The 27,411-nt window shown below is 41.6% G+C and overlaps 1 protein-coding gene across 3 annotated transcripts in view; it reads left to right on the plus strand.

Annotated features, from left to right (window-relative positions):
• The window catches only part of NAALADL2 (N-acetylated alpha-linked acidic dipeptidase like 2), an 847,134-nt gene that overhangs the window by 570,400 nt on the left and 249,323 nt on the right, over positions 1 to 27,411 (plus strand). For all 3 annotated transcript variants that reach the window (XM_061637347.1, XM_061637348.1, XM_061637349.1), the window contains exons 8-9: positions 6,528 to 6,733; positions 16,540 to 16,668. In XM_061637347.1, coding sequence (XP_061493331.1) covers positions 6,528 to 6,733; positions 16,540 to 16,668 — 335 coding nt within the window. The remainder of the gene's footprint in view (positions 1 to 6,527; positions 6,734 to 16,539; positions 16,669 to 27,411) is intronic.

Raw genomic sequence — 27,411 nt, forward strand, 5'->3', positions numbered from 1 at the left:
ACTTCCTTTTGTCTATCCTGAATCTTCCAACATTCAGCTTCTTTGAATGTCCACGAGTTCTAGTATTATGAGAGAGGGAGAAGAACTTTTCTCTATCCACTTTCTCAATGCCATGCATAATTTTATACACTTCTATCATGTCTCCTCTGACCCGCCTTTTCTCTAAACTAAAAAGCCCCAAATGCTGCAACCTTTCCTCGTAAGGGAGTCGCTCCATCCCCTTGATCATTCTGGTTGCCCTCTTCTGAACCTTTTCCAACTCTAGAATATCCTTTTTGAGATGAGGCGACCAGAACTGTACACAGTATTCCAAATGCGGCCGCACCATAGATTTATACAACGGCATTATGATATCGGCTGTTTTATTTTCAATAACTTTCCTAATTATCGCTAGCATGGAATTGGCCTTTTTCACAGCTGCCGCACACTGGGTCGACATTTTCATCGTGCTGTCCACTACAACCCCGAGGTCTCTCTCCTGGTCGGTCACTGCCAGTTCAGACCCCATGAGCGTATATGTGAAATTCAGATTTTTTGCTCCAATATGCATAATTTTACACTTGTTTATATTGAATTGCATTTGCCATTTTTCTGCCCATTCACTCAGTTTGGAGAGGTCTTTTTGGAGCTCTTCACAATCCCTTTTTGTTTTAACAACCCTGAACAATTTCGTGTCATCAGCAAACTTGGCCATTTCACTGCTCACTCCTAATTCTAGGTCATTAATGAACAAGTTGAAAAGTACAGGTCCCAATACCGATCCTTGAGGGACTCCACTTTCTACAGCCCTCCATTGGGAGAACTGTCCGTTTATTCCTACTCTCTGCTTTCTGCTTCTTAACCAATTTCTTATCCACAAGAGGACCTCTCCTCTTATACCATGACTGCTAAGCTTCCTCAGAAGCCTTTGGTGAGGTACCTTGTCAAACACTTTTTGAAAGTCTAAGTACACTATGTCCACTGGATCACCTCTATCTATATGCTTGTTGACACTCTCAAAGAATTCTAATCGGTTACTGAGACAGGACTTTCCCTTGCAGAAGCCATGCTGGCTCTGCTTCAGCAAGGCTTGTTCTTCTATGTGCTTAGTTAATCTAGCTTTAATCATACTTTCTACCAGTTTTCCAGGGACAGAAGTTAAGCTAACTGGCCTGTAATTTCCGGGATCCCCTCTGGATCCCTTTTTGAAGATTGGCGTTACATTTGCCACTTTCCAGTCCTCAGGCACGGAGGAGGACCCAAGGGACAAGTTACATATTTTAGTTAGCAGATCAGCAATTTCACCTTTGAGTTCTTTGAGAACTCTCGGGTGGATGCCATCCGGGCCCGGTGATTTGTCAGTTTTTATATTGTCCATTAAGCTTAGAACTTCCTCTCTCGTTACCACTATTTGTCTCAGTTCCTCAGAATCCCTTCCTGCAAATGTTAGTTCAGGTTCAGGGATCTGCCCTATATCTTCCACTGTGAAGACAGATGCAAAGAATTCATTTAGCTTCTCTGCAATCTCCTTATCGTTCTTTAGTACACCTTTGACTCCCTTATCATCCAAGGGTCCAATTGTCTCCCTAGATGGTCTCTAGATGGTTTTTCAGCTTTCTTTTTACCAATCCCCTCATTTTTGTGAAGTTTCCTCTTTTGAAGTCAAATGTGACCATGTTGGATTTTCTTGGCAATTGGCCAGTTACATGTATGTTTAATTTAATAGCACTGTGGTCACTGCTCCCAATCGGTTCAACAACACTTACATCTTGCACCAGGTCCCGGTCCCCACTGAGGATTAAGTCCAGGGTTGCCGTCCCTCTGGTCGGTTCCATGACCAACTGGTCTAGGGAATAGTCATTTAGAATATCTAGAAACTTTGCTTCTTTGTCATGACTGGAACACATATGCAGCCAGTCTATGTCCGGGTAGTTGAAGTCACCCATTACTACCACATTTCCTAGTTTGGATGCTTCCTCAATTTCATATCTCATCTCCAGGTCTCCCTGAGCATTTTGATCAGGGGAACGATAGATCATTCCCAGTATTAAGTCCCTCCTGGGGCATGGTATCACCACCCACAACGATTCTGTGGAGGAGTCTGCCTCTTTTGGGGTTTCGAGCTTGCTGGATTCAATGCCTTCTTTCACGTATAGAGCGACTCCGCCACCAATACGTCCTTCCCTGTCCTTCCGATATAGTTTATATCCAGGGATAACCGTATCCCACTGGTTTTCTCCATTCCACCAGGTCTCCGTTATGCTCACTATATCAATGCTCTTCTCTAAGACCAAGCACTCCAGTTCTCCCATCTTGGTTCGGAGGCTCCTAGCATTAGCGTACAGGCACTTGTAAGCAGTGTCTCTCTTCAAGTGTCTTTGGCACTTGTGGTTAGGCCTGTGGTAATTTTGCTCTTCTGAATTTATATCCTGTGCCCCTGCTCTCACAATGCCTACTTCTAGGCCTACCCCTTTTAAAATTTCATCATTTCTTTGGTTTTTATCCCAGGTGGGAGGTTTATTCCGAACCGGACCTTTCTCAGCTCCTGTCGGATATAGCGGACCCCTGGCTGAGTTGGAATGGTCTTAGCTCAGCTGGGCTCTGTTGGGCTTCACTGGCAGAAACCCCTCACCTGGCTCAGCTACAGCAGAGCCAAGACCCTGTCGGCTCAGCTGGGGGTCTGTGGGGGAAACCCAGCCCAGCCAAAGGGTGCTGACGGAAGCCTTGAAAAGGGTGTGTTCCATAGGTGTGTTGGAGAAGGGACAGAGGGGAGGATTTATGTAACATCCAACTGCCATTCAGAGCGCTCCTATGGGTCCTGATCCGAGTCAAAATTACACCTAGTAAAAGGTCAGTCTAAGAAAATAATTACAATGGAAATCTATGGAGATTGCTTACTTGCCAGTAGGGGTATTCATGAGAGCTGGCTTTTACTTTCCAGTCCTTGTGTGCAGCTCCCAGCTGAGCCTGCATTCTGTCAGCCCGGAGGCTTCTAAATGGCAATTGGACACCACAGATCTTCCCGCCAGCTCCTCTTCTGCCCGCACCCCTTCGGCCAGCTTCCCATGAGCTGGATTGCTCTGTTGGGGCACTTTCCTATTACTTTTCTTTTTGTTAAGGTTCTGTCCCTGCACATAGTCCTTTTAACTAGTCATTTCTATAACCTGAGCATATTCCTAGTTATATATGTCTACCATCCTCAGTCTGAACCAGGGTGAGTTAAGAATAACTGTGGAAATGTTAGGCTCCTTCTACTGAAGAGCCAAGCTCTCACTACTTAGTTAGACTGCTCTGATTCAAAAGTTGCCTTATACTGAGTGAAACCAATGGCCTACCTGGCTCAGGATTCTCTACTGGCAACAGTTCTCATGGCTTTCCCAGCCTCACTACTTTAGATTGTGTTAGCTAGAGATGACAGGGATTGAACCAAGGTCCTTACAGAATATTTAGTAGTAGTAGGAGTAGTAGTAGGAGTAGGAGGAGTAGTAGGAGGAGGAAATTAAATTTATATCCCACCCTTCCTCCCAGAGGAGCCCAGGGTGGCAAACAAAGCTCTAAAAACACTCTAAAACATCTTAAAAATGGACTTTAAAATATATTAAAACAAAACATCTTTTTTTTAAAAAAGCTTTAAAAATATCTTAAAAAGCAGAGACCCAGTCTGGGATAAGGTTTCTACGTAAAAGGCTTGTTGAAGAGGAAGGTCTTCAGCAAGTGCCAAAAGCATAACAGAGATGGTGCCTGCCTAATATTTAAAGGGACGGAATTCCATAGGGTAGGCACCACAACTCTAAGGTGCACTTTATATGTTGTGCAGAATGGACTTCCTGATAAGATGGCATCTGTAGGAGGCCCTCACTTGAAGAGTGCAGTAATCCATTGGGTATATATATGATATTACAGGTATCCTGGTCCCAAGCTATATAGGGCTTTGTACACCAAAACCAGAACCTTGAACTTAGCCTGGTAGCTAATGGGCAGCCAATGCAATTCTTTCAGCAGCGGGGTGACAAGGTGGCGATACCCTGACCCAGTGAGCAGTCACGCCACCACATTTTGGACCAGCTGCAGCTTCTGGACCAACCTCAAAGGCAGCCCCACATAGAATGATTATCACTGGCCTGTAATAATTATACCTGGTTATGTCTCACTAGACCTATTGGTACATGGAAGCATGTGGGGAATCACAACCAAAATAAGTAAACCTTAATGCATTCAATGGCTAGATTCTTGTATTTTACAAATAATGAGAAAGTATGTTTTCTCTATTTTGTGTCTCCATTCCATGGTTGATTTCCAACCTTTGCCAAGACATTTTCTTCTAACCAGGAGCAGCTGACAAAGAGGGGCAGCAGTGCACACCTGTCTCCCCTGCTCCAGCATGGCTCTGGCTTACCAAGAGGGTAAGGGATAAGGTGGCAAAGTGCTCATTGCTGTGTGAACACACAAGCAGAAATGCCACATTGGCTCCTCTGGTGAATCCACAAACAACTGACCTCCCCACCGCCTCACCCCTTTCTCCCTCGCAGTAAGCCCAATGACCCTGATGTTGGGAGGCCAGGTACATGCACTGCTCCTCTTTGCCAGCCACTCCTGGTTCTAAGCTTAAAAAGAAAGAAAGCCCCAGCTGTTTTAAAACTTGGTACACACGGAAGAATCTCCTTCTAAAAACTTTGAATGGATTTTTTTTTCTTTTTTACCAACATTATCCTTTTGATGCAACTGGAATGTCTTCTAGTCCCAACTGCCTAGGATTAAAAACAAAGCAGTATTAGACGTTATCTAAATTTCATTATTTCTCAGATTGGTGTATATTCTTGTTTCATGTTATTCTCTTGCCAGCTGTAACAGTGTAAACCTTATGAGGAAAATACAATGGCTCACCTTCCATACTCTATTATTATTATTATTGTTGTTGTTGTTGTTGTTGTTGTTATTATTATTATTATTATTATAGTGCTTTTTTGGGCACAAAAAGGTGTGCCAGTACTCATATCTTGATTAAAGGTCCACAGGTGCCAGCAGAAAATGGTTGCCATGGGCAGCAAAAGAGGAGGTGCTGGTACAGGTCTTCAAGCAGGTGTGCAGAACCTTTGGCCCTCCAGATGTTATTGAACTACAACTCCCATCAGTCCCAGCTGCCAATGACCAGGGATGATGGGAATTGTAGCTCAGCAACATCTGGAGGACCAAAGGTTCCCCACATCTGATATAAAGCACCAAAATGTATTTTTAAAAAATCCACCAAACTCCAGTCCATTAATACTTTCCCCCAATAAAAGCTCAGTGCAGCATGCTTCTAAATTTCTTCTACAATGTTATCACTAGGCATCGCAATGAAGAAAACTGCTAGAAAGCCACTTGGCTTTGGAGAAAAGTGTCGATCAGACCATATGTGTCCAATTAAAAAATGCCCATAAGTAGTAATCACAGAAAGATAGAACCCACGAGGAATATGTAGTTTCATAGACAATTTAATGTACAGATGATTTGCTATACACACTTTCCTGGCACTCTCCGACATGTTGCCAGCAGTTATGGTGAATAACTTCAGATAAAAATATAAGAATACCTTTTAACATTTTTAAAAAGAAAATGGTTTTTGTATTAAGGCTAAAGTGTTGTTAGACTAGAATCATCATGACAGACATAAATATAGTGTTTCCTGCAAAAGTATCAGAACAAATCAAGGGGGGGGACTTTCCAAGCCATGCCTTTTTTGGTGTACCTTAAAGCTACAGTTGCCCACAAGACAATTTGACAGTTCCTATTCTGATCTTTTAAGGGAACCAAACAGTTTAGATAAGACTAATGAAATTTGTCAAGCTGTATTTCTCTAGGACAGGGATGGGGAACCTGTGGCCCTCCATATGTTGGGGGGCTCCAACTCCCATAAGCCTCAGCCAGGACAGCCATTGTCTAACAGCAACATCTGGAGGGCCACAGATTCCCCTCCCCTGCACTAGGGAGATTATCTTTAGTCTGTCACTAGAGTATTTATATATTTTATAAAACTATGCATCACTTTTCAGCTAAAAAAGCTCTCAAAGTAACTCACAAAAGGGGAAAATAGTACTAGTGTTATAATAAACATTAATATAAGGATTACTGTTCGCTGGACTGATTTCCATACCAGAATAAGTTGACACTGGCAAGTTCCACTCCTGTTTCCATTTTTGTTGGAATTCTCTAACTTCTCTAGAAACCTCCGATAAATTCATAAGATGGATGAGGCACTGTAAAGAGTTCTGCACCATAAACTATGAAGTTGGACTAGCACTGCAGGCAAATATGTTGGCATCTCTGGATAGGATCAGGGTACCATGTGACTAAAATCTAATTGTGGCTTAACTGGCATGAAGTTGTTGCTTTCTGATGAACAGTCTTTTTGAACCCAGCTGATTTCAGTGGCACACAACAGATGTGGCACAGCTGGCAAAAATGGGAAAGACTGCAGATACAGTTAATGTTTCCAAGGACCATTTCTTATTCTGCTTAATTAACAAAAAACATTTGCTTGGTTTCCTCCACCCCCACCCTACTCCCAGATAGATACGTTATAGTTGGCAGCCACCACAGCACTTTAAATGGTTTTAATAGCCAGCAATGGGCTCACGGCACTGCAGTGATGACTGCGTTTATCCAAGCCTTGATGTGGAAGGTAAAGAAAGGCTGGAGGCCTGATCGGACCATCATTTTCTGCTCATGGGGAGAAACTGTATTCGGCAAGATTGGCTCCTATGAATGGGCAGAGGTAAGAAAACGCTGCCTTTTATAAATTCCCTTACTGAACACAAGGGAAGCTGGAATTGCCAGCAGGACTGGCACCATAGCTCAGCATCCTTGGGCACATGCCAAGGCCCACACCCCTGCAGAGGGGCCACTGCTTCTGTCTATAGCCACCTGGCCCTGCTTGGTGTCACTGTTAACCTATTTCTCTGAGTATGCACGTAATTACTCAAGTGAGGAGACTCATCCTCATCCTCTGAGTGCTTTGTGTTCTCCATCTGGACAGTTGTGAGGGGCATGGAATTCAGCCCGAGAGCTATATTCCCTTCTGGGAAACCTTTGGAAGACCACATGCCAGTGGTGGGCAGGAACAAAGGCAAAAGAGGGCAGAGCAATGAATGTAAATTTTACCTTTGTACATCAGGGTAATTTGTTCACACACATTCACACCCTTTTCTATCCTCCATCCAGACAAGCATGATCAGATTCAATGATGTTGTCCAGCCAGCCAATAAAATTAGGAGTGTGAAGTGAACCAATGAGGAGTATGATGTGGGGAGAGCAGACATGGCTAAGGCTTGAAAGACCATAATTGCCCCCACCCCTGCCAAAGGTAAAGGTCAGACAAGTGGCAGTGTGACAGCAGAGAGAAAGAGGATGGGGTTGAGGCCATCTTACCCAAGCCCGCATGCAGACACAAAATTGAACTTCCTCTGATTACTACTATTCTTATTATCATTGGGACAAATTAAGAAGAAAACACTGAACATTACAAAGGAGAAGTATTTTACTTCTGAAGCCAATTGTAAAAGTAAATTACTGCTGTTTGGACAGCAATAGTGTTAGCAGAATTGCTAGCATTATTGAGAAAATCAGTCAGTTTCATGCATAGCAGAAGTGCTTTAAAAAAATCTTTTACTTCAACAGCAGACTGCAAGCAACTTTATAGAGCATGGCATCAGCAGAAAAACAGGAACAGAAAGTCAGAAAAGAAATTGCTTAGATCAGAGAGGGAAAGAGAAGCAAGTAAGCTTTAACCAACCGACTAGAAAGGTTACACCTACTGTTGAGGCACACTTTTTACGCCCTCAAAATTTAATGTGTTGATCTAACTCTGTTCGCATGATGTCACCACTCCAACACAAAAATGCCCAATCTTGCACTTATTTGTCACTGATGATTGGAATTAGACTGAATTTTATCTAAAGCAAAATGCTGAGTGAGGTTTGGTGGGTCTTGCTTAGCAATAGGCTCCATTTCTGCAGTAATAGGATTTGCCATTGCATTATCCATTATTTCTGATATTCTCTATCTTTGCGGAGAAGATTTAGAAGGCACAACTCTTCATACCTTTTTTCCCTGATCTTTTTTTAAAATCCACTTTGAAATCATTGATAATGTGTGTGTTAATTACATTACATAGCTAATTTAAAATAAGCAAGCCTCATTTAATTGTGGGGGTAAGGGTTTTTCAATGAATATCTTAGTAAACTGACAGATAGAAAGCAGGAGGGGGAAAGACACTGACTTGATGGGCAATTATCTGCCTAATTTGCACTTGAAAAGGAATGTAAACAGGCAATCATTACAGTGTTCAGAATAAAGACTGATACCAGTGGAAGAGACTCATGAATAAATAGTGATTATAGTATTGATAATTCTAGGAGCAGATCAGAAAAAGGGAAAGATAGGAGAGGAAAAAGGGAATCAGGTTCTTAAGGTTCACCAGGGGGGCACACTTAAAAACAAAATGTAAAAAAGGAGATGATTCCATTCCTAGTTCTGCTTGGTCAATCTAACTGAGAAAAGCAAGAAGAATTTTGGTAAGGTTAGCAAAATGTACAAGGGGGGATTCTGCAAATCCCTTTGGTGATGGTTTGTACACTGGACAGAAAACTAAGAAAAGTGATAAAAGTTGCATGGACTGAATCATATTATGGGGATTTAGTAAACAGTCACGAGGTTGTGAGAAATTTGGGAGGGGTGCCTGCCAGCAGTGGACAGTGTGATGGGACTCCACTGCTCACCTGGTCTACATTTGGCTGAGTCACTGCAGCATATAGGGGTGAAGGGAGGTATGAGGGTGGTTAGGTTGTCATGGTACAAACATGCCATTAGAGCCAATCCAGTCCTCTTGCCGGTGCATTTGCAACACACCACCAACCTTGCCACCATGCTCCTCTCCATCCCAGCACACCGCAGTAACTCAGCCAGATGGAGGTCAGCTGAGTGGCACAGCTCCATCATGCTGTCTGCCGCTGATGCCTGAAAAAGTGAGCTCCCCTGCTCAAATGCTTGTGAGCAAGTCCATGTTCAACTTGATCCTGCAAGCTGCCATCACTTTCCCCTGCCCTGTGGACCTAGAGGTATGGGAAGGAAGTGGAGGGCCTTGCCTTGGTCCTTGTGGATTATTTTTTCTTACTGGGGACTGAAATTTGGACTTTCAGTCCCACAATCCTAAACTGAACATTCTACCACAGTTTTCTTATGAGGAGAAGGATAACAGAGGTAAATTTACATGCTTTGGACCAAAGAAAGGAAGAGGTAGTGTTGTAGGTCACTTTATGAGTGCCCCCAGAGCTTTTTGTTAGCAATCAATTAGAGAGGGAGGAGAAATTTAGTTAAGTTCACATTTACAGGTGAACCTACCTAATTTGCACTTCCCGAAACAATATGCAAACCAAAACACACCCATCCTTCAAAAATGGAATTTCTCTGAATTTTTCATTTTAGTTCAAGTAAACCAGCCAAGTAATGTGGACAAAAATGCATAAATTAGGATAAAATGTACAGGAAATGCAAATGTTAGCAAACATAACATACAAAAATGCATCATATAAAGGACAATTGCTTGCAAATATGTGTATATTAGGCAAAATTGCATAAAAGATGTGTATCGTAGAACAAATTCACACTAAAATGCTGATGCATAAAATCATAAACTGACGTGGAAACATGAAGAACTGAACTTCAAATTAAAACAATGAGAAACTGAGAGAAAACAAAATTGACAGATTCACCCAACCCTGCAGTAAAATCTAATGCTCACATATAGGCCAACCCTTTGTGAGTATTTGTTGACTGTATTTGCCAAAGGTTTAACCCCTTTTGGGGCAAGCAGCAGAATGCTTATGCGTTCCTACCAAACAGTAAAGGGACATGCTTCCTTTGTTGAATAAAATGAAGATGGTCTCTTTTTTTACATATTGCAGACTTGTATTTCTTCAGTAGCAACTGATGAGTCATCAAAAAGGTAAACAAGGTGAATGAGACACCTAAGAATAATAGAGGGGATCTGAGCACTGTCAGCTATTAGTCCACATCAATGCAGGCAATTAATCACAAGTGCTTTTCAGAGTTCCCCCCCCCATTTGTAGACAATTAGAATGTTCCTCAATGGCAAACAAAAGCTAAACAGAGTCAACTGAACAGTGAGTCCACCAGATGAAAATCATTTTCTAGAGGTATGTTAGAATCCACTGAGGACAGAAGAAGTGTTAATGAAAAAATCTGTAAATCTGGTAGAAGTCCCTACCTTTCTTAGACAATCAGCAACGTAGAGGGAAGCAGGATAAATAAGCAGCAAGGAGAATCTTTGTGGGTGGATAATTGGTACATGCCTGTCTGTCAGATCAGACAGCAAAGCATGCTAGAGGAAAAAGATGGATGGACACGTTAAAAATTAGGATAAACACATACCAGCACGTTTAATTGGAATAGTAGGATGTCGTGGATCAGAAGAGAGGTACATGTTTTACCTGGGCTATTATATGTTCACCCTGCATCTAAAGCAATGCAAAAGATGGAACTGTAATAGCTATTTGTTTTAATTGTTGTATTAGCTTGATTCAACTGCTCTGAATTACTGTGTTTTGGTTTATTATTCCCAATTTATAATTCACTGTCAGTGTTCTAAAAGGTAGACTCATAGCTGCTTGGCTTGGCTAATCAGGGGGCCACGCCCACACCAGACCTTCATTTCACTTTGGACAGTCATGGCTTCTCACAAAGAATCCTGGGAAGTGTAGTTAATGAAGGATGCTGAGAGGAGACTCTTATTCCCCTGAAGTGGATTGGACTGTGAAAGACCAACCCAAATTGTGTTTGCATTTTGACCAATTTGTAGGGCAGTACAATATCTTAGAGAGGAGGTCAGGTCTCCTGCTCCCCTGGTGCATTCACTAGAGCTGCCCAATTTCCCTGCTTTTTAAAGTTTGATAGAAATATCTATTGACTATAGTTACGTTCTTAAACTGCAAGTTTTTTTTGCCTATTAGTGAATACAGCCACTCTTGTGCCTGTATAATTCCCAGCTATTTTAAATCAAATAGCACACGAAGGTAAACAATTGCTTTCAGGCTTATGATTTCTATTTGTAGCATGCATATGTGGTCATACAGGTATTTAGCAATGTTACAACATATCCTCTTTGAATAATAATTTGCTAATTAGGTTAAGTAAAAGTGTGTCCACGAGGGATGGGAGATAAATTCAATTCAGTTTGCATTTACATTTGAAATTCTCCAATTCGCACTTTCTGAAATGCTATGAGAACTGAGACACAGTCAACCTTTGACATTCACAGTTATTCTAATTTTCCAATGCAGTGCTCCAACCAAACAATGTTTACAAAGGTCCATATATTAGAGGAAAGTGTGCATAAAAATAAATATATTAGTGAAAATAACATAGATTAGGAGAAAGTGCTTGCACAAATGTGTAGTCAAAACTGAGAAATTTACACTGAAAAGTTTTCATGAAGATTTTTTTTTAAATCACAGATTGCTACAGAAATGTCCCTCCTGCCACTGATTCAAGTGCCCTCTCTACTGACAATCATTTGACAGTCATATGAATGTGCCCAAGGCCAGGGGTCTCAGTCAGGTTTCTATGAATGAGCCAATCAGCATGAAAAGGGAGCATGTTATCCACTGAGAAAAGTCCTCGTCCTTTTGTGTTGATTGGAGCCAATCAGAGTGAAAGGAGGTGACTCTTCTCAGTAGCTCACACACAGCCTCCCCTTTCATACTGATTGGCTCCTAGGGACATCTGTTGTAGTGGAGTGTGGACTTGCAAGATGGCAGGGAGAGCAAGGGAGAGGAGGGAAAGTGGAGAAGGGTGTGTGGCGTGACTGTCATGAAGGGATCCTGCACTTCTGAATTTGCCACTACACTTCTGCCCAAGGCACATACAGATGTACATGAGTAGACTTCCCCTACAGGAAGGGAAATCCTGACTGTCCCATAGGAACCTCATTTGGGTGGAGGAGCTCTACAAGTGTACAGCAGTACACACATAGGACACTTTCACACGACCACCAAATGTGTTGCCAGTGAAAAGAATGGCCAGCACACATGCCATCAAGGGGTTTGACCATAATTCATGACCTCACACATCCCTTCTGTGTTTTTTCAATGTGTACCAGGCCTATCATGATATAATAATCAATTGCATTGCACTGTATTTTTCAATGTGTGAAGGGTTACACTTGTGTTCAGCTACAGCTGCAAATCCTTGAATGTATGAAGCAGGAACCCTATTCAGATGTTCATAACGGAACTTAAATGAACACACGAGGGGAGAGGATGCCACAAGTGTGTTAGCATTGCCCCCCCTCACTTGCAGAGGGGAGATCATGCAGGAATGTGCAACCTCTTTCTCCTGCCCCTTCCACATTCCTCTCCAGGTGTTTGAGAGTGATTTCTGCAGGAGTGAGGGGACACATCTGATACTTGTGGAGGCTTCTGGGCATTTTGGAGTTTTGATTTTTGAGGGTTCTACAATGCACGAGTAGTGGAGACTTCCCTGCTGCAAATAATTGCCTTTGAACATTCAGAGTGGAATGAAAGGGTGGAGCTAGCATGCTTGTGAATGCTTTCATCCCCTCCTCTAACATTGCTAGTGGTTGCAGCAGAGGTAGAAATGGGTCACTGGGGCCCACTCCATCAGCTCAACTGAGACAGACCAGATTCCTCCCCTTCTCCCTGGAATGGCTTCATTCAGCTGGATATTGTAAGCAGGGGGGAGCAATGACTGTCCTGTTTGACATGGATGGCGATAAAAGCAGTTTAAACAAATTCATGGAGGAGAAGGCTCTCAGTGGCTACTAGCCGTAATGGCTATGTCCTACTTCCAATATTAGAGGCGACATACCTTTATTTATTTATTTCCCGCCCTTCCTCCCAGCAGGAGCCCAGGGCGGCAAACAAAAGCGCTAAAAACACATCAAAACATCATAAAAACAGACCTTAAAATACATTAGACAAAACAACTTTAAAAACATTTTTTAAAAAAAAGCTTTAAAAAATCTTTTTAAAAAGGGTTAAAAAGCAATTCCAACACAGACGCAGACCTTTGAATACACAAGTGGGGAGAGTCCTGTTGTGCTCATGCCCTGTTTGTGGGATTCCCATAGGCTTCTCGTTGGACAATGTGAGAACAGGATGCTGGACTTGACAGGAGTTTGGTCTGAGCCAGCATGGCTCTTTTTACATTCTTATGACTAGTATCCAGAGGTGGAGGGAAGAGGAAAGCAAGCAAACTCAGGCAGGGCTCTTCCTAGGTGCTTTATTAAATCAGCAGCAGAAACAACTGGGAAATTCTAATGGAGAGATTTGACAGGGAATGCTGCCAGTGGAGGCTGGTGGCTCCATGTCAGTGGGGCAGTGGAATCCACTCCGAGTTTTAGTCCAAACTTTTACAGAACTATCCAAGGTGCTTTATCTGATGTTTGAACTAAAAATCAGAGCAGATTCTACTGCCCCACTGACACAGAGCCAGCCGCCACCACTGGAAGCTGAACTGCACTGAAATTATACTCAAATGGAAAGCGGTGTGATTTGCTTGGGATCATGTGTATGCAATATACAGACACTTCCAAAGCCTCTTCCTTGCAATAGAGTGATGTTTTCGGAATGAGCTGTGGGAGATGGGGGCAAAGTACTAAAAGGGGCCCTCACAACTGACTGGAAGCAAAATTTGTTTAGTTCCACTTCAAATCATCTTAACATCAGACATAATTTTGTTACACCCCTTCTGCTCAGTGTAAAGAGCCTCTTCATAGAACAAGCAGCTCATTACTGGAAAGACACATGGGAAATAATTGAAATGTGGCTCATGTGGACCTCTTTGCTTTTAAAAACATAATAAAGTGACAACATTGGAGAAATGATGCAATTCAAATTTAAAATATGGCTTTCTGGTCTGAAACATCAAGTTGAATGTGTGCTAATGATTACCTTTGAAGCTGGGTGTCTGTCAGGAGCAAGTTTAAGATTAAAATAACAAAACAAATCCATCCTGTTATTTTAAGTGTGCAATGCTTTTATTCTCAGCTTTAGACCTGTAGTAATTCTCCATTCAGGCTCCATTTTTCATTTTGTTCGGATGTTGTGAGAAAAGGAATTATAAGCTTGCTAAAGAGAAATTAAACAAAGGCATCCCTTGAAGTTCCTAAAATGATATTCTTGGAAAAATTGAGTTAAGTATTATTCACTAATCAGCAAAAAACCTTGTGGTTTAAGAACGTACCTATAGCCCACAGATATTTCTATCAAACTTTAAAAAGCAGGGAAATTGGGCAGCTATAGTGAATGCACCAGGGGAGCAGAAGACCTGAACTCCTCTCTGAGATATTGTACTGCCCTACAAATTGGTCAAAATGCAAACACAATTTGGGTTGGTCTTTCACAGTGCAATTGACTTGATGTGTAGCTTGGAAGAATTTGGTAACATGTGCCTCTGAGCATAAGGTGAGTGGTGGCAACATCTGCCATCTCCGAAGATGGAGAATTACATTTTTATATGTTGGTTGGTGTTCTTCTTACTTTGCTTGTTTCTCTTATTTGGGCTGATTGGGTACGTTCTTAAATCGCAAGGTTTTTTGCCTATTAGTAGATTTCCCTGCTTTTTAATCTGGGAGCTAAGAAAGGGGATCATGGGCAAGTTTGCTGAGAATGGATTGATTATTTGCATGCTTATTGAGTTCAGTGGGATTTACTCCCCTGCAATCATGCTTAGGATAGGTAAAACGTGACCATGGGATGGGGAGGAGAGGAGGGGGATAGGAGCAGGCAGGAGGGGTAGGAGGAGCACAGGTTTGATTATTTTCATGTTTATTGAGGTCAGTGGGATTGACTCCCCTGCAATCATGCTTAGGATAGGTAAAACGTGACCATGGGATGGGGAGGAGAGGAGGGGGATAGGAGCAGGCAGGAGGGGTAGGAGGAGCACAGGTTTGATTATTTTCATGTTTATTGAGTTCAGTGGGATTGACTCCCATGCAATCATGCTTAGGATAGGTAAAACTGACCGGGGGGAGGGAGGGAGGGAGGGAGGGAAGACTTGAGTGGGCAGGGGAGGAGGAAGGGACATGAGAGGGGAAGGAGGGGAAAGGCAGGTCTGATCATTTCCATGCTTATTGAGTTCAGTTGGATTTACTCTCATGCAATCATGCTTAAGATAGGTAAAATTGACCATGGCAGGGAGGTGGAGGGTGGAGGGGGAAGGAGGAGATTGGAAGGGGATGGGGATGAGGAGGGAGGGGCAAATGAAGGGGGAGGGAAGGGGCAAGAGGGAGGGGGAAGGAGGGAGGAAAAGGGAACGTGGGTTTGATCATTTGCATACTTTTTGAGTTCAATGGGATTTATTTCTGTACAGTCATGTTTAGGATAGGTGAAACTGACATGGGGAAGCAGCAGGGAGGGGAGGGAGGGGAGGGGAGGAGATTGGGTGGGTGGGCACTGGCCAGAGGGGAAGCCCCTTTCCTTTCCAAAAGGAAAACATTATGAACAGTATCATTACTTTTCAGGGTTTCCTCCACCTTTTTATTCTACAGCGGGCACATATAGCCGCCCACCCAAATTTAAACCAAAGCTGTCCCTGGCCACAACCACCCCAGGCCTTTATTTCACTTTAGGCAGTCATGGCTTCTCCCAAAGAATCCTGGGAAGTGTAGTTAATGAAGGGTGCTGAGAGTTGCTAGGAGATGCCCTGTTTCCCTCACAGAGCTTCAATCAGAGTGACTGAATATTAAACCAGTATGGCCACTGGAGCTCTGTCAGGGGAATAAGAAGTCTCCTCTTAGCACCCTTCACAAACTACACTTCCCAGGATTCTCTGGAGGAAGCCATGACTGTCTCAAGTGAAGTCAAAGTCTGGTGTGGGCGTGGCCCCTGATTAGCCAAGCCCAGCAGCTGTGAGTCTGGCTTTTAGAACACTGGCAGTTGGTTCTTATTGAGCATTCCTGCCATTATCATTGAGTTCCATGTAAAATTTCTTAAATTAATTAAAAATCAGCCAGGCATTTTTTTTTTTACTTTTAAACTGCAGAAGATGAAGATCAGAGTAAGGGGCAAGGTCATTAACAGGATTACAGGTCCTCTGTGAACATGGCTGACTTTTAATTAATTTCAACAGATTATGAGAACGCTGACAAAAAGAAGTCCAAAAGGGCTCTAGAGGTTTTTTCTCTCTTTTTTAAACGTTGAACTCTCAATTCTCTCTGACTGTTTTGTGTATCGCCATGAAAATTGAGAGAGTTGTTAAGCAAGCGTTTCTGAGTTCAGGACTATAAGTTTTGTAAGATTTTGTTTTGAAATGAGCTTATGGGAAGCATCAGAATGGCATGGGGGATATTTTCAATTTAACATTGTGGAATGCAAAAATTGGCTGTAAAATAAAGCCACTCTTGTGGCTGTATAATTTAGGGTATTGGAGTGGGTAGAAGAATACTACTTGTTCCCCCCCCCCGTTCCCATTACAAGGGTCTAAATTAAGAATGCACATCTTAAATATGATCTAGTTTATTAATTGTGATTGCTTATGTTTCAGGATCTCAAGAAAGTTCTCCAGAGGAACGCTGTGGCATATGTGAGTCTCCATGATCCAGTCAGGGGCAAAGCAATTTTACACTCTATAGCATCTCCTTCTCTTCAGCAACTGGCAACTGAGGTTAGAAAGGTGAGAGTCTTCTTATTTGATCTCTTGAACTATTTAAGCAGGTCTTATATGAAAATTCAGACGTGACATGACATTTAAGAATATCATGATGGTGTACAATAAAATCATTAAAATATCCCAGTATCTTAAAATGCAGGACAAATTACCAATGCTGAATCAAATCAATTCTTTAAAAGTTCTTGGTGAAAAAAAACTTTTTTTCTCCACAGGTGACAAAATAGGATTATAGGTGCCTGTCTCATTTCAGTAGGAACAGTTTTCCAAATTAGTGGTGCTTCTATGCAAAAAGCCTTAGTTTGCATAGAAAATGAAAGAGGACAAGATAACTGTGGGACAGTCAGGAGGTTTGTCAAGATGATTGCAGTGATCACGCATTTTTATATTTCAGCATGCTGAATTCTTCAGAAATTTCACAATCTTTGAGTTTTTAAATGCTCAAAAGTGCCCCAAAGTATGGAATACAGATCTGTTAAACTTTTCATGTGCCATTTGGTGCTGCCTGGTGAGGTCAGGGTGTGCCTTGTAATTTTGAACCAAACACACAATTATTCTTCTGGAGAAGCTTCATTATTTGGCCGCATTGCTGTTTCTGTGCATTGAATGACTATTGTTACCAACTGTTAAGCAGACTGTTGTACTGAGCAGGCTGTTGTACTGCCGCCCTGGGCTCCTGCTGGGAGGAAGCACGGGATATAAATCAAATAATAAATAAATAAATAAGGCTGCATGACAAGGGCACAAATCCTTGCTTTTTAAAAAATGAAGAGAGGACTGCTTGACCTCTGATAAAATTGATATCGTTTTTATGAGATATAACAATGTAACCATTATGCAATTTAATCTAAATACATCCAAGAGTGTTTCTGTAAATTCCCCTACTGAAGACCTTCCTCTTTCAATAAGCCTTTTTAAGTAGAGACCGTATCCCAGTCTGCATCTGTGTTGGAAATTAATATGTTTTTAAACCTTTTTTTTTAAAAAAAGATGTTTTTTAAAGATGTTTTGTTTTAATATGTTTTTAAGGATGTTTTGTACTATTTTTAAAGTCTTTTTTTATATTTTAGAGTGTTTTTAGTGCTTTTGTTTGCTGCCCTGGGCTCCTACTGGGAGGGAGGACAGGATATAAATCTAATAAATAAATAAATATCCCCACCATCACTACAAAAATATGCATGCTGAAATCTCTTTTCCTGAACTGACATCTGAAATGATACCCAGACTTCAGGTCCTTGGGCAGAAAGAATGCAAGATGTCAAATTTCAAATGTCAAACAAAATCTCCTTTGTTTATTATTATTGACATTTGTCAAGTGTATTATATGCTAATAAACTCAAATTTCTTTAACCCTAAACTTTAAGAATATAATTAAGGCTTTGTTGTCTTTCACATTAAAAAAAATGTGATCACACATTCACTGGTATCTAGTAATATGTTTCCCCCCAATAAAATGAGCCCTCTTCCCTCCTCCCCCCTCCACCATCTGGCCATTGGGTGCATGCACACTGCTGCACATGAGCCAGGTATTTATAATGCCTGGCTTGCTGCCTCTTTTGTGACGGACCTGTGTTGTGGTCTTAGTCTTTGAAGACTTGGTTGGCTCCTGGTCTGGCACCTGGGGGTGTGGGGGGTGACAGATGGAAAGGAAGACTTGGGCTGCATTCAGACATGGGGTTTATTGTGTTTTACTGATTATTTATTTATTTATTATTTGATTTGTATCTTGCCCTTCCTCGCAGCTGGAGCTCAAGGTGGCAAACAAAAGCACCAAAAACACTGATTATACTGATAGTGCATCTGTCCCGATTTCTAACATTCCTTTCACACTGCAGTACCTGCTTTGCCTTATAGAGTTGTGACTTTTTGAGCAATATACTGCCACGTTGTGCTAAATTTCATTCACACCAGTGGGTGTGGTGAGATCCAACAATGAATGTCATTGGGCATGTTGTGACTCCCCTGCCCTTTCCACACATAAGCACTTCTGTTCCTCCATGAAAATGGCAGGAAAGAACTGTATGCTGGCTCTAAATTTCCACTATATTCTGCTAGATTTCTAGGAGTGGCCTTTATGTCTTGTGAAAGATCAAATAAAATGTGGAGATTATCAGGTAAGGAAACATAGGAAAAACAGAATAAACTGGTGCCCAGGACTGGTTCTCAAAGGCGGCTAGGTGGGGCACTGGCCTGAGGACCCCTGGAGCTACAGGGGGCCTTGAGGGAACTCTCCACTCCCTTTCTGCGATCCGCGGCAACAGCTGTGGATCGCAGGGCAGGAGCTTCCACCTGCCCACCATTCCCTCGCCTTGCCCCACCTACCTGTCTCCTGCCTTTTAGCATTGCCTTAATGAAGATGGTGGCCGAGGTTTCCCTAAGGTACAGAAGCCCCTGCTGCCATCTTGGTTGATGACAGAGATGTGTGTGATAGTACGCACGGGTGCCATCAACCAAGATGGCAGCGGAGGCTTCATCCCCTTAGGGAGACCATGGCCGCCATCTTGGTTAATGGCAATGCTAAAAGACAGGAGACAGGTAGGTGGGGCAAGGCAATGGTGGGCAGGCGGAAGCTCCTGCCCTGCGAGCCGTGGCTGTTGTCACGGATCACGGAAGGGGGCTGAGGGGCCCCTGTATCTCCAGGGAAAGGGGAAGCAGAGACAGGTAGGTGGGGGGTGTGGAGGGAAGGGGGGCGGAGACAGGTAGGTGGGGTGGCATGGGGGGCTGCTCACGCATGCACACCCGCACATGTGCACACGCTGGGGGCAAGCTGATGCCCAAGGGCCCCAGCATTCCTGGGGCTGGCCCTGCTGGTGCCTGAATGAAACCTTTCTCCATCTGGTCCACACCCAGACTCTAAATACAAGCCTGGACCTCAACTATTACTGTATAAGTCCACAAACTGTGAATTAGGTCAGTTCACTTTAAAGCTAAGAAGAAACAAATTTCTCCCCCATCCTTATGTCAGCTATATCTGGAATGATAGCTGAGTCAGAAATTATCCAGATATAAAATCCATTGAAATTACATCTTGGAGAAAAAAACAAAATGAGAGCTCAAGTTTGAAATAACTATTGTTAAAGCTTAACAAATTAAAAATAAGACAGTGTCAGTGCTGCATTGATTTTGCCATATGAGGATGGGAACAAAACATTGGGGTTCCATCTGGTATAAGCCACATTCACGCCCTACATTTATTCCCCTATCATCCCACTTTAAACCATCATGACTTCCCCTAACGAATCCCGAGAAGAGTAGTTTGTGAAGCGTTCTGAGACTTGTTAGGAGACTCCTGTTCTCCTCATAGAGGTACAGTAAGTCCCTCTTCCCAGAAAAGTCTGGGAATTGTAACTCTGTGAAGGGACTAGGGGTCTCCTAACAGCTCTCTGAACCCTTCACAAAGTGGAATGATAGTGGAATTAATATATGGTGTGAATGTGGCCCATAGTCTAGTCAATCTGTGATAGCTCATATTAATGAATAAAACAAATGTATTTTTAAAATATGTTTTTAAATATGTTTTATTTTTAAGATGTTTTTAAAGTTGTCCCTTGTTTGCCATCCTGGGCTCCTTCTGGGAGGAAGTGTGGGATAGAAATTTAGTAAATAATAACAATAATGAATAAATGTTTCACTTTGTTAAAAAAAGAGAAAAATTGCTTTAATAAACAAAATCCTGCACTAGGGATGAGATCTGTTGGCCGGTGCCGGTTCAAAAGCATTCCATCAACCTAACAGGCCGATATTGATTCGAGTGAAATCACTGCTTTTACCAATCCATTTTCCTGCCTTAGAAAAAATATTGATACTAATGTCAATATTTTGAAATGAAATAATTGATATTTTGAAAGGAAATATTGATAAAATATTGATACTAATATCAATATTTTAGACACAGTTTTTTTAAAAAAAAAATCCATTTCTTAAAATAGCCAAGGAAAATCACTACATAAAAATCCGATCCACAACAATAGCGAATAAGCTAATTAATGGAAAATTCGGAACCAAATCTGAATTGGGCAGAATTCTACCACATCCCTACTCTGCAGTTAACAAAACTCTTAAAAGTGCAGCAGTTAGTCCACAACAGTTTTCTTATGTTCCAGACAAATTTGTTCCTCAATGTCTTCTCTGGAGGAACACAGAGCTGCCCAATACCAGGTTAGACTATCTAATTCAGTCTTGTTTAACCTGACTGGTAGAGGCCTGTGTGGTCTTGGAAAGAGTTATTTCCTATTACCTACTATTCGATTGTTTTCACTGGAGGTGCCTGGGATTGAATCTTGGAGTTTCAGTATTCCTGGGTGCTTATTGCTTCAGTTATGGCTCCATGCTGTACATTTTAATGGTGAATATTCACAAGATAGTTTCTAAGCTGTAAACTCTTCAGGATCTGTATTTGATACCAATGGTAAGCAATGTCAACATTATTTGGCAATTGATAACTGACTGTATGTGATAGCTGACATGTAAGTGAAAAGTGTGTAAACAGTGTCTCAAAGCTGACATGCAGGGGTATTTATGAGCTTATTAGATATATGGAATATTCTACCAAAATCAAACAAAGAGGAAAAATCCACAATTCTAAAGCACTCGCATTTCAAACGATGGGGTGAAATTTTGGTGGCCACATTTGAATTAGATTGTCAGTTTCAAAAATTTCACACCCAACATGGTAAATAGGAGATTTTGCAAAATTACAAATATTTGTGAATATTTTGTTCAACTCTTTTTATGCTGGCTTTGAAGTAGTTTGCACCAGAATGACACACTGTCCTATATTTTGTGTGAGGACCTGATGATATCCAAAAGGTAATTGTAATAATAATGGAAGCACTACTATGCCCCTGCAGAGCTTCCCCTTCTGCTTGCTGAACAGTAGCCAGAGGAATACCCTAAAGAGTGGTGGAAGGAGCTGAACCAGTCCAGATCTATTGGATTCTAGGCTGGTCCCACTGGCTCATCTGGGCTCAGTCACTGCCCCAGCCACCATGTGTGGCATGGCTGCAGAGGCCGTGTTGGCCCCACTGGCTGGCAATTAGAATTTGGATTTCTCTTTAAGTCTGTAACCACTTGTAGCTGTTGTTTAGGTTGTTTTTAACTGTTTTTAATTATGTGTTTAAAATTGTTGGAACCCACCCTGGGACCTTTGGGTGGAGGGCATTTAATAATAATAATAATAATAATAGGAATAGCAGCTGGAATTTGCAGAGTATTGCCTTTTCCTTTCCCGGCCTCCACTTTCTTTCCTCTGTTGTTTCCTGTGTGGCAGGTTTTACATTGACTCCTTGGGGCTGGGATCTGTCTCCCAGAAATCTGTAAAGGAACAGTTTCCAAAGTTTTTAAGTCAGCTAGGGGTGCCACCCTCTCTGGTTACTTCTCTTCACCGTCATCTGCCCCCCATCAAGACAGAAGGAGAGAGTGTGTATGCATATACTTTGCTTTTCTAAGGTCCAATCCACTAGAAATTAATTTGAGCCATCAAAAGTGCATGGTGCTAAAAGAGGAAGTGAGATAGAGCATCCATCTTCCAACGTCCTCTTTCACCATCTCATGACCAAAAGGCAGTGAGGAGGGAGGTTCAGAGGCTTTGTGGGCATCAGAGGAAGACCTCAAGGTAGGCACTGCATCCACGGTGCCACATCGGCAAACCCTGCTGTAAAAAGCACCATGCACGCTACTGGTGCTGTATAAATAAGTGAAGGAAGTAGGAATCTGCACTCAGTATGGAATAAATGCTTAACTGTTCGCAAAAGCACATTTTGTGCTCCAGTGTATTTCACAGAGAAGGAGGGGGTGTGTGATCTTCATTTCTTTAATTGGTTGCAAGGGATGTTGTTTCCTGGCACATAAACAACCTGCAAGTGCTCATTTATGTGCTTGTCAGGGGCATTCTAGTTGAAACACTGAATTAAAAAAGAAAGCTGATTTAAATATTTGGATTATTAAGCCAAAGAGGAATCCAAACAATCCCAGACCTTTTGAAAGCAAGAGTGAACTCTGTTCAACCATGATAATTATTGTCCACATTCATGGCAGGGAGATTCTGCCAAGTTGCATTTGTGACTGTGACTGTTTTGTAAGGGAAGTTGCCATTTGTTGGCTTGCTGTATTAATGAATCACCATTTATTTGGCAGACTGTCACTGGAAACACAAAGTGGGTTGGTGCAGAAATTAAATCTCCTAAATAAGACCATTAATTCATTAGTTTTGAATTTACATTTCACATGCACAAAAGTTAGCCTGACGGATCAATTAGTTGGTATTCCAGAGGGATCACCTTGGTAGTCTGTTGCAACAACAAATTTTGTGGCACCTTGAAGACTAACAAATATATTGTGACATACGCTTTTGTGAGCCACTAAAAGAGTGGTGATTGGCTCCTTCTCTTCTGTGGAATGAATGAATGTCATAGCTCAAGCCTGTCTGCTCATGCAGCCTCTCCCACTCATGAAGGCCCACCTTTTACATTGTATGCTGTACAGAATCTGGTTAATTTGATCCTTTTAAGATCTGTTTTTTAGATTGTGTTTATTTTTACTATATATGTTTTTTTAAAAAAACACAAACAAAATATCTTGTACACTGCATCAGAAATGTTTGTTGGGAAACAGTTTATAAATCCTTAATTAGAGATGTAAGAGGGCATTGATTTCCTTTCCAGTCCATCTTTGTCGCAGGCAGCATTGTTTCCGTTCCACTACAATTTGGCTTCTGTCTCACTGTCTGTTTTGGCAGAATTTTACATATTTAATAATTACATAATTAATCATGTTTTTTCTGCACCATTCATTTCAATGCAAAGGCAACAAAGCAAATGGGAGAAGAGTAATAAATTACATATTGTTTGCAGACTGAAAGCAACAAGAACAGTGCATACCAAACATATTTTATTTATTTATTTATTTATTTATTATATTTATATACCGCCCCATAGCCGAAGCTCTCTGAGCGGTTTACAGTAACTAAAAACATTAAAAACAAATATACAAATTTAAAACACATCTTTTAAAAACAATTTAAAACACAATTTAAAAAATATTTGCTGGATTAATTTCTGTTCCAGATGTGGGATGAATAAGTGAACATCAGCAATTTCTGCTCCTATTTCTGTCTCAATTCTCCAACATTGCTATCCTTACATAAATGGTTGAAAAGGCAGAGACATGCAGCAGCAGTAGTCTTTCTATAGATGAGCAAAGGACCCTGAAGTTTTGGCCTGATTCTCCAGGGTTGTGATAAATGTGAGTTTTCAGTAGCATATAACTGAAGTAACAAAACAATCCCAGATATTCTGTGCAGATTCAGACACATAAATGTAATACATGCACAGATACCTGTGTAATATGTGATCTAAAAAAACCAGGTTCCGGTCAAGGTGCTGCCTCTCGTGTTCCGATTTTCAAGGGCAGCCCCATTTAGAGCATGTTGCAGTAATCTAATTTATTTCTTATTTTATTTATTTAGTACATTGATATCCAACCTTTCCTCCAAGGAGCTCAAGGTGGTAGACATGGTTCTCTCCTTCCCATTTTATTCTCATGACAATCCCGTGAGGTAGGTTAGATTGAACAACAGTGACTGGCCCAAGGTTACTCAGTGAGTTTTGTGGCTGAGTAAGGATTCAAACCCTGGTCTCCTAGGTCCTATTCCAGCACCCTAACCATTACACCATACTGGATATCGTCTTGATAGTGACCTGCTACTTGCCAGATCAGCTGTGTTGATGTAAGGTAATAAGGAAAAGAGCAAAGAGTCTTGAAGCCGTGGCATCTCCATGTCTCTTATAAAGCCTAGTTGCACTCGGGAAGAAAATAAAGAGTACCCTACGGGACTTTTTGATCAAATCCATTATGTGCAATACAAAAGATTAGCAGTAATAAAAATGCAATGTGTTATGACAGTATATGTAGCATAATAAAAAAATCCATTGTAGCCTCATATTAAAGGTCCCTAAAGTGAATTTTGACTATAAAGTCACTGAGTAAATTTATTCTGTAGTCTTCTGCTTAAATCTATAATTGTATAAAATGTGCATGAAGTGAAATCATTTTCTTTACTGTTGATAAAACAGTAATTGCATCCTAGTTGTTGTTGTTTTGCCTTATCTTGAATGCAGCTTTTTTATTCATTTTGCATTCTGTAATGCAGAATCGTTGGACTTCATAAAAGAAGATATTTGCATCTGTCAGTCAAACTTTTTAATTAACCAGAACAGCAAACCGAGAATCATAGATCATATTTACAAGATATCCTCATGTAATCATTTAAAAACAACAACAACAACAGTTATCTCTGCTGCTGAAATACCACTGCATCCTGGCCTCCATAAAGAGACAAGACACCGAAAGTGGGCATTAAATAAAGACATTAGCTTGTGGGAAATTCTATATGCAAATAGAATTCTGTCCCAGATCACCATCTTTGTTGCCTTTCATGAGTCTGAAGCAGCAAGATTCCTCTACCCATGGAGGATTTAGAACCCTACAAAACTGGGTTGGGTAAAACACACACACTATATAGCCTCATGGAACTGACAACCAGTGGAATGAGCCAGTGTAACATAATGGTCAGAGTGTTGGACTAGGACCTAAGAAACCAAAATACCCCACTTAGTCATGAAGTTCATTGGGTGACCTTGGGCCAATCATTCTCTCTCAGCCTAGCCTTCCTCACAGGATTACTGTGAGGATAAAACACCTTGAGCTCCTTGGAGAAATGGTAGAATATAAATGTAACATCAACCAGCAGAGTTCATAATGAATCAGGGTGGAAGTGTGCCTACCTCAAATGAACAGAGGAGAGCTTTTGGATAAATAGCCTTCTGGTCCCCTCTGGGCTCTTTGCCCAGCTGTCTTTCTCCTCTTCTCATGCCCCTGCAGTGGTGCCACTAGAGACAGATGAAGGCTTGCAGGTCTAGGTCTCTGCACCACACAGAGGGCTCCACACAGCCCAGGGAGCTCTCAGGTGGGATAAGGGGTCTTGGCCCTTGAAAGAAGTGAAAGGATGGGGTCTTTTGCTTACTTGAAATGTATGAGGAATTCGTTTTATCCCTTTTTTCATCTTTGAAAGAAAGGGCTCATGCTTCTCATAGTCCATTCCCTCCATCTGCACTTCCTAGAAGTCTTCAGCTCTGAGTTCACTCTCGGAAGCATGGCTTGCTGCTTCTCTATTGCCACACTTCTTGGAGTGGCTCCAGAGCTATATAGTGTAGGCAGACATAAGGGGTATAGGGGGTCTCATACTGCTGTGAGCAGGCCCCTTGTGTTTGCTGAGATCATTTGGAGGAATGCTGTTAGTTATCCCCCATGTTACAGAGGCTGACTAACCTCTGCTAGAAGTCAGGCATTTAGCTTTGTCAGTCCTATGCTGTGGAACACCCATCCAGAAGAGATTCGGCAAACATTCTTGCTTTTGACTATCCAGCGGGTCATGAATACCTTTATGCAGATAGGCTTTTGCAGCTGTTTAAATTGATCAGCTAGTCACTTAAAGGATCGTTTGTATTGTTTTTAGTGGTGTTTTATGTTTTATAATTTTACACCGCCCTGATAATTTATGCTATGGTGGTATATAAATATTTTTCTAAATAAATAAACTGTAGAAGAAGAAGGAAATGATCCTTGGCCACCCTGTGCATTTAAGTTAGCAACAGCTCTTGCTCCTCTCATCTCCAAGGGAACACAAGAACATGCTGGGAGGAAGGGCAGGATACAAAAGAAAGAAAGAAAGAAAGAAAGAAAGAAAGAAAGAAAGAAAGAAAGAAAGAAAGAAAGAAAGAAAGAAAGAAAGAAAGAAAGAAAGAAAGAAAGAAAGAAAAGCCCACCTAATCCAGCATCCTGACCTCACAGTGGCCAACTAGATGCCTATGGGAAGCCCACAAGCAGGACCTGAGCGCAAGAGCACTCATCCTCCTGTGGTTTCCAGCAACTGATATTCAGAAGCATCCTTGCTCCAACCATGGACAAAGAGCATAGCCATTGTGGCTAGTAGCCACTGATAGCCTTATCCTCCATTGATCTGTTTATTTCTCTTTTCAAGCCATCCACGTTGGTGGCCATCACTGCCTCTTGTGGGAGCAAATTCCGTGGTTTAATTACGCATTTTGTAAAGAAGTACTTTCTTTTGTCTGTCCTGAATCTTCCAACATTCAGCTTCATTAGATGTCCACAAGTTCTAGTATTATGAGAGAGGGATAAAAACTTCTCTATCCCCTTTCTCCATGTCGTGCATAATTTTATACACATCTGTCACGTCACCTCTCTAAACTAGAAAGCACCAAAAGTTGCAACCTTTCCTCATAGGGGAGTTGTTCCATCCTCTTGATCATTCTGGTTGCCCTTTTATGAACCTTTTTCAGCTCTACAATGTCCTGAGCAGGTTGTTTAGTTCAAATAAATATGCAGTTTTTACTCCCACATCAGCACTTCTTTGCCCTCCTGGAACATTCTCTAGAGAAGGGAGTGCTGGGAGAGCTCTGAAAATGACAAGACATGAAAACTGTCCAATGTGAAGCACAGAATCATTAGTTCAAGGTTTCCAGAAAAATATATAGAGCATTGGCATTGTTTAGCAAACTGATGCATTCAGGAAACATTCTACAGAGATCTGGAAGAGATCTGGAAGCAGCAAGACAGTTTTAAACAGTCAGGGCTTTCCCCGAGAATCCTGGGAACTATAGTTTGATAAGGGTGCTAAAAATTGTTAGGAAACCCCCTATTCCTTTTACAGAGCGACAGTTCCTAGGGTTC

Source organism: Rhineura floridana, chromosome 7 (assembly GCF_030035675.1).
Source record: "Rhineura floridana isolate rRhiFlo1 chromosome 7, rRhiFlo1.hap2, whole genome shotgun sequence".
NCBI classification, from domain to species: domain Eukaryota; kingdom Metazoa; phylum Chordata; class Lepidosauria; order Squamata; family Rhineuridae; genus Rhineura; species Rhineura floridana.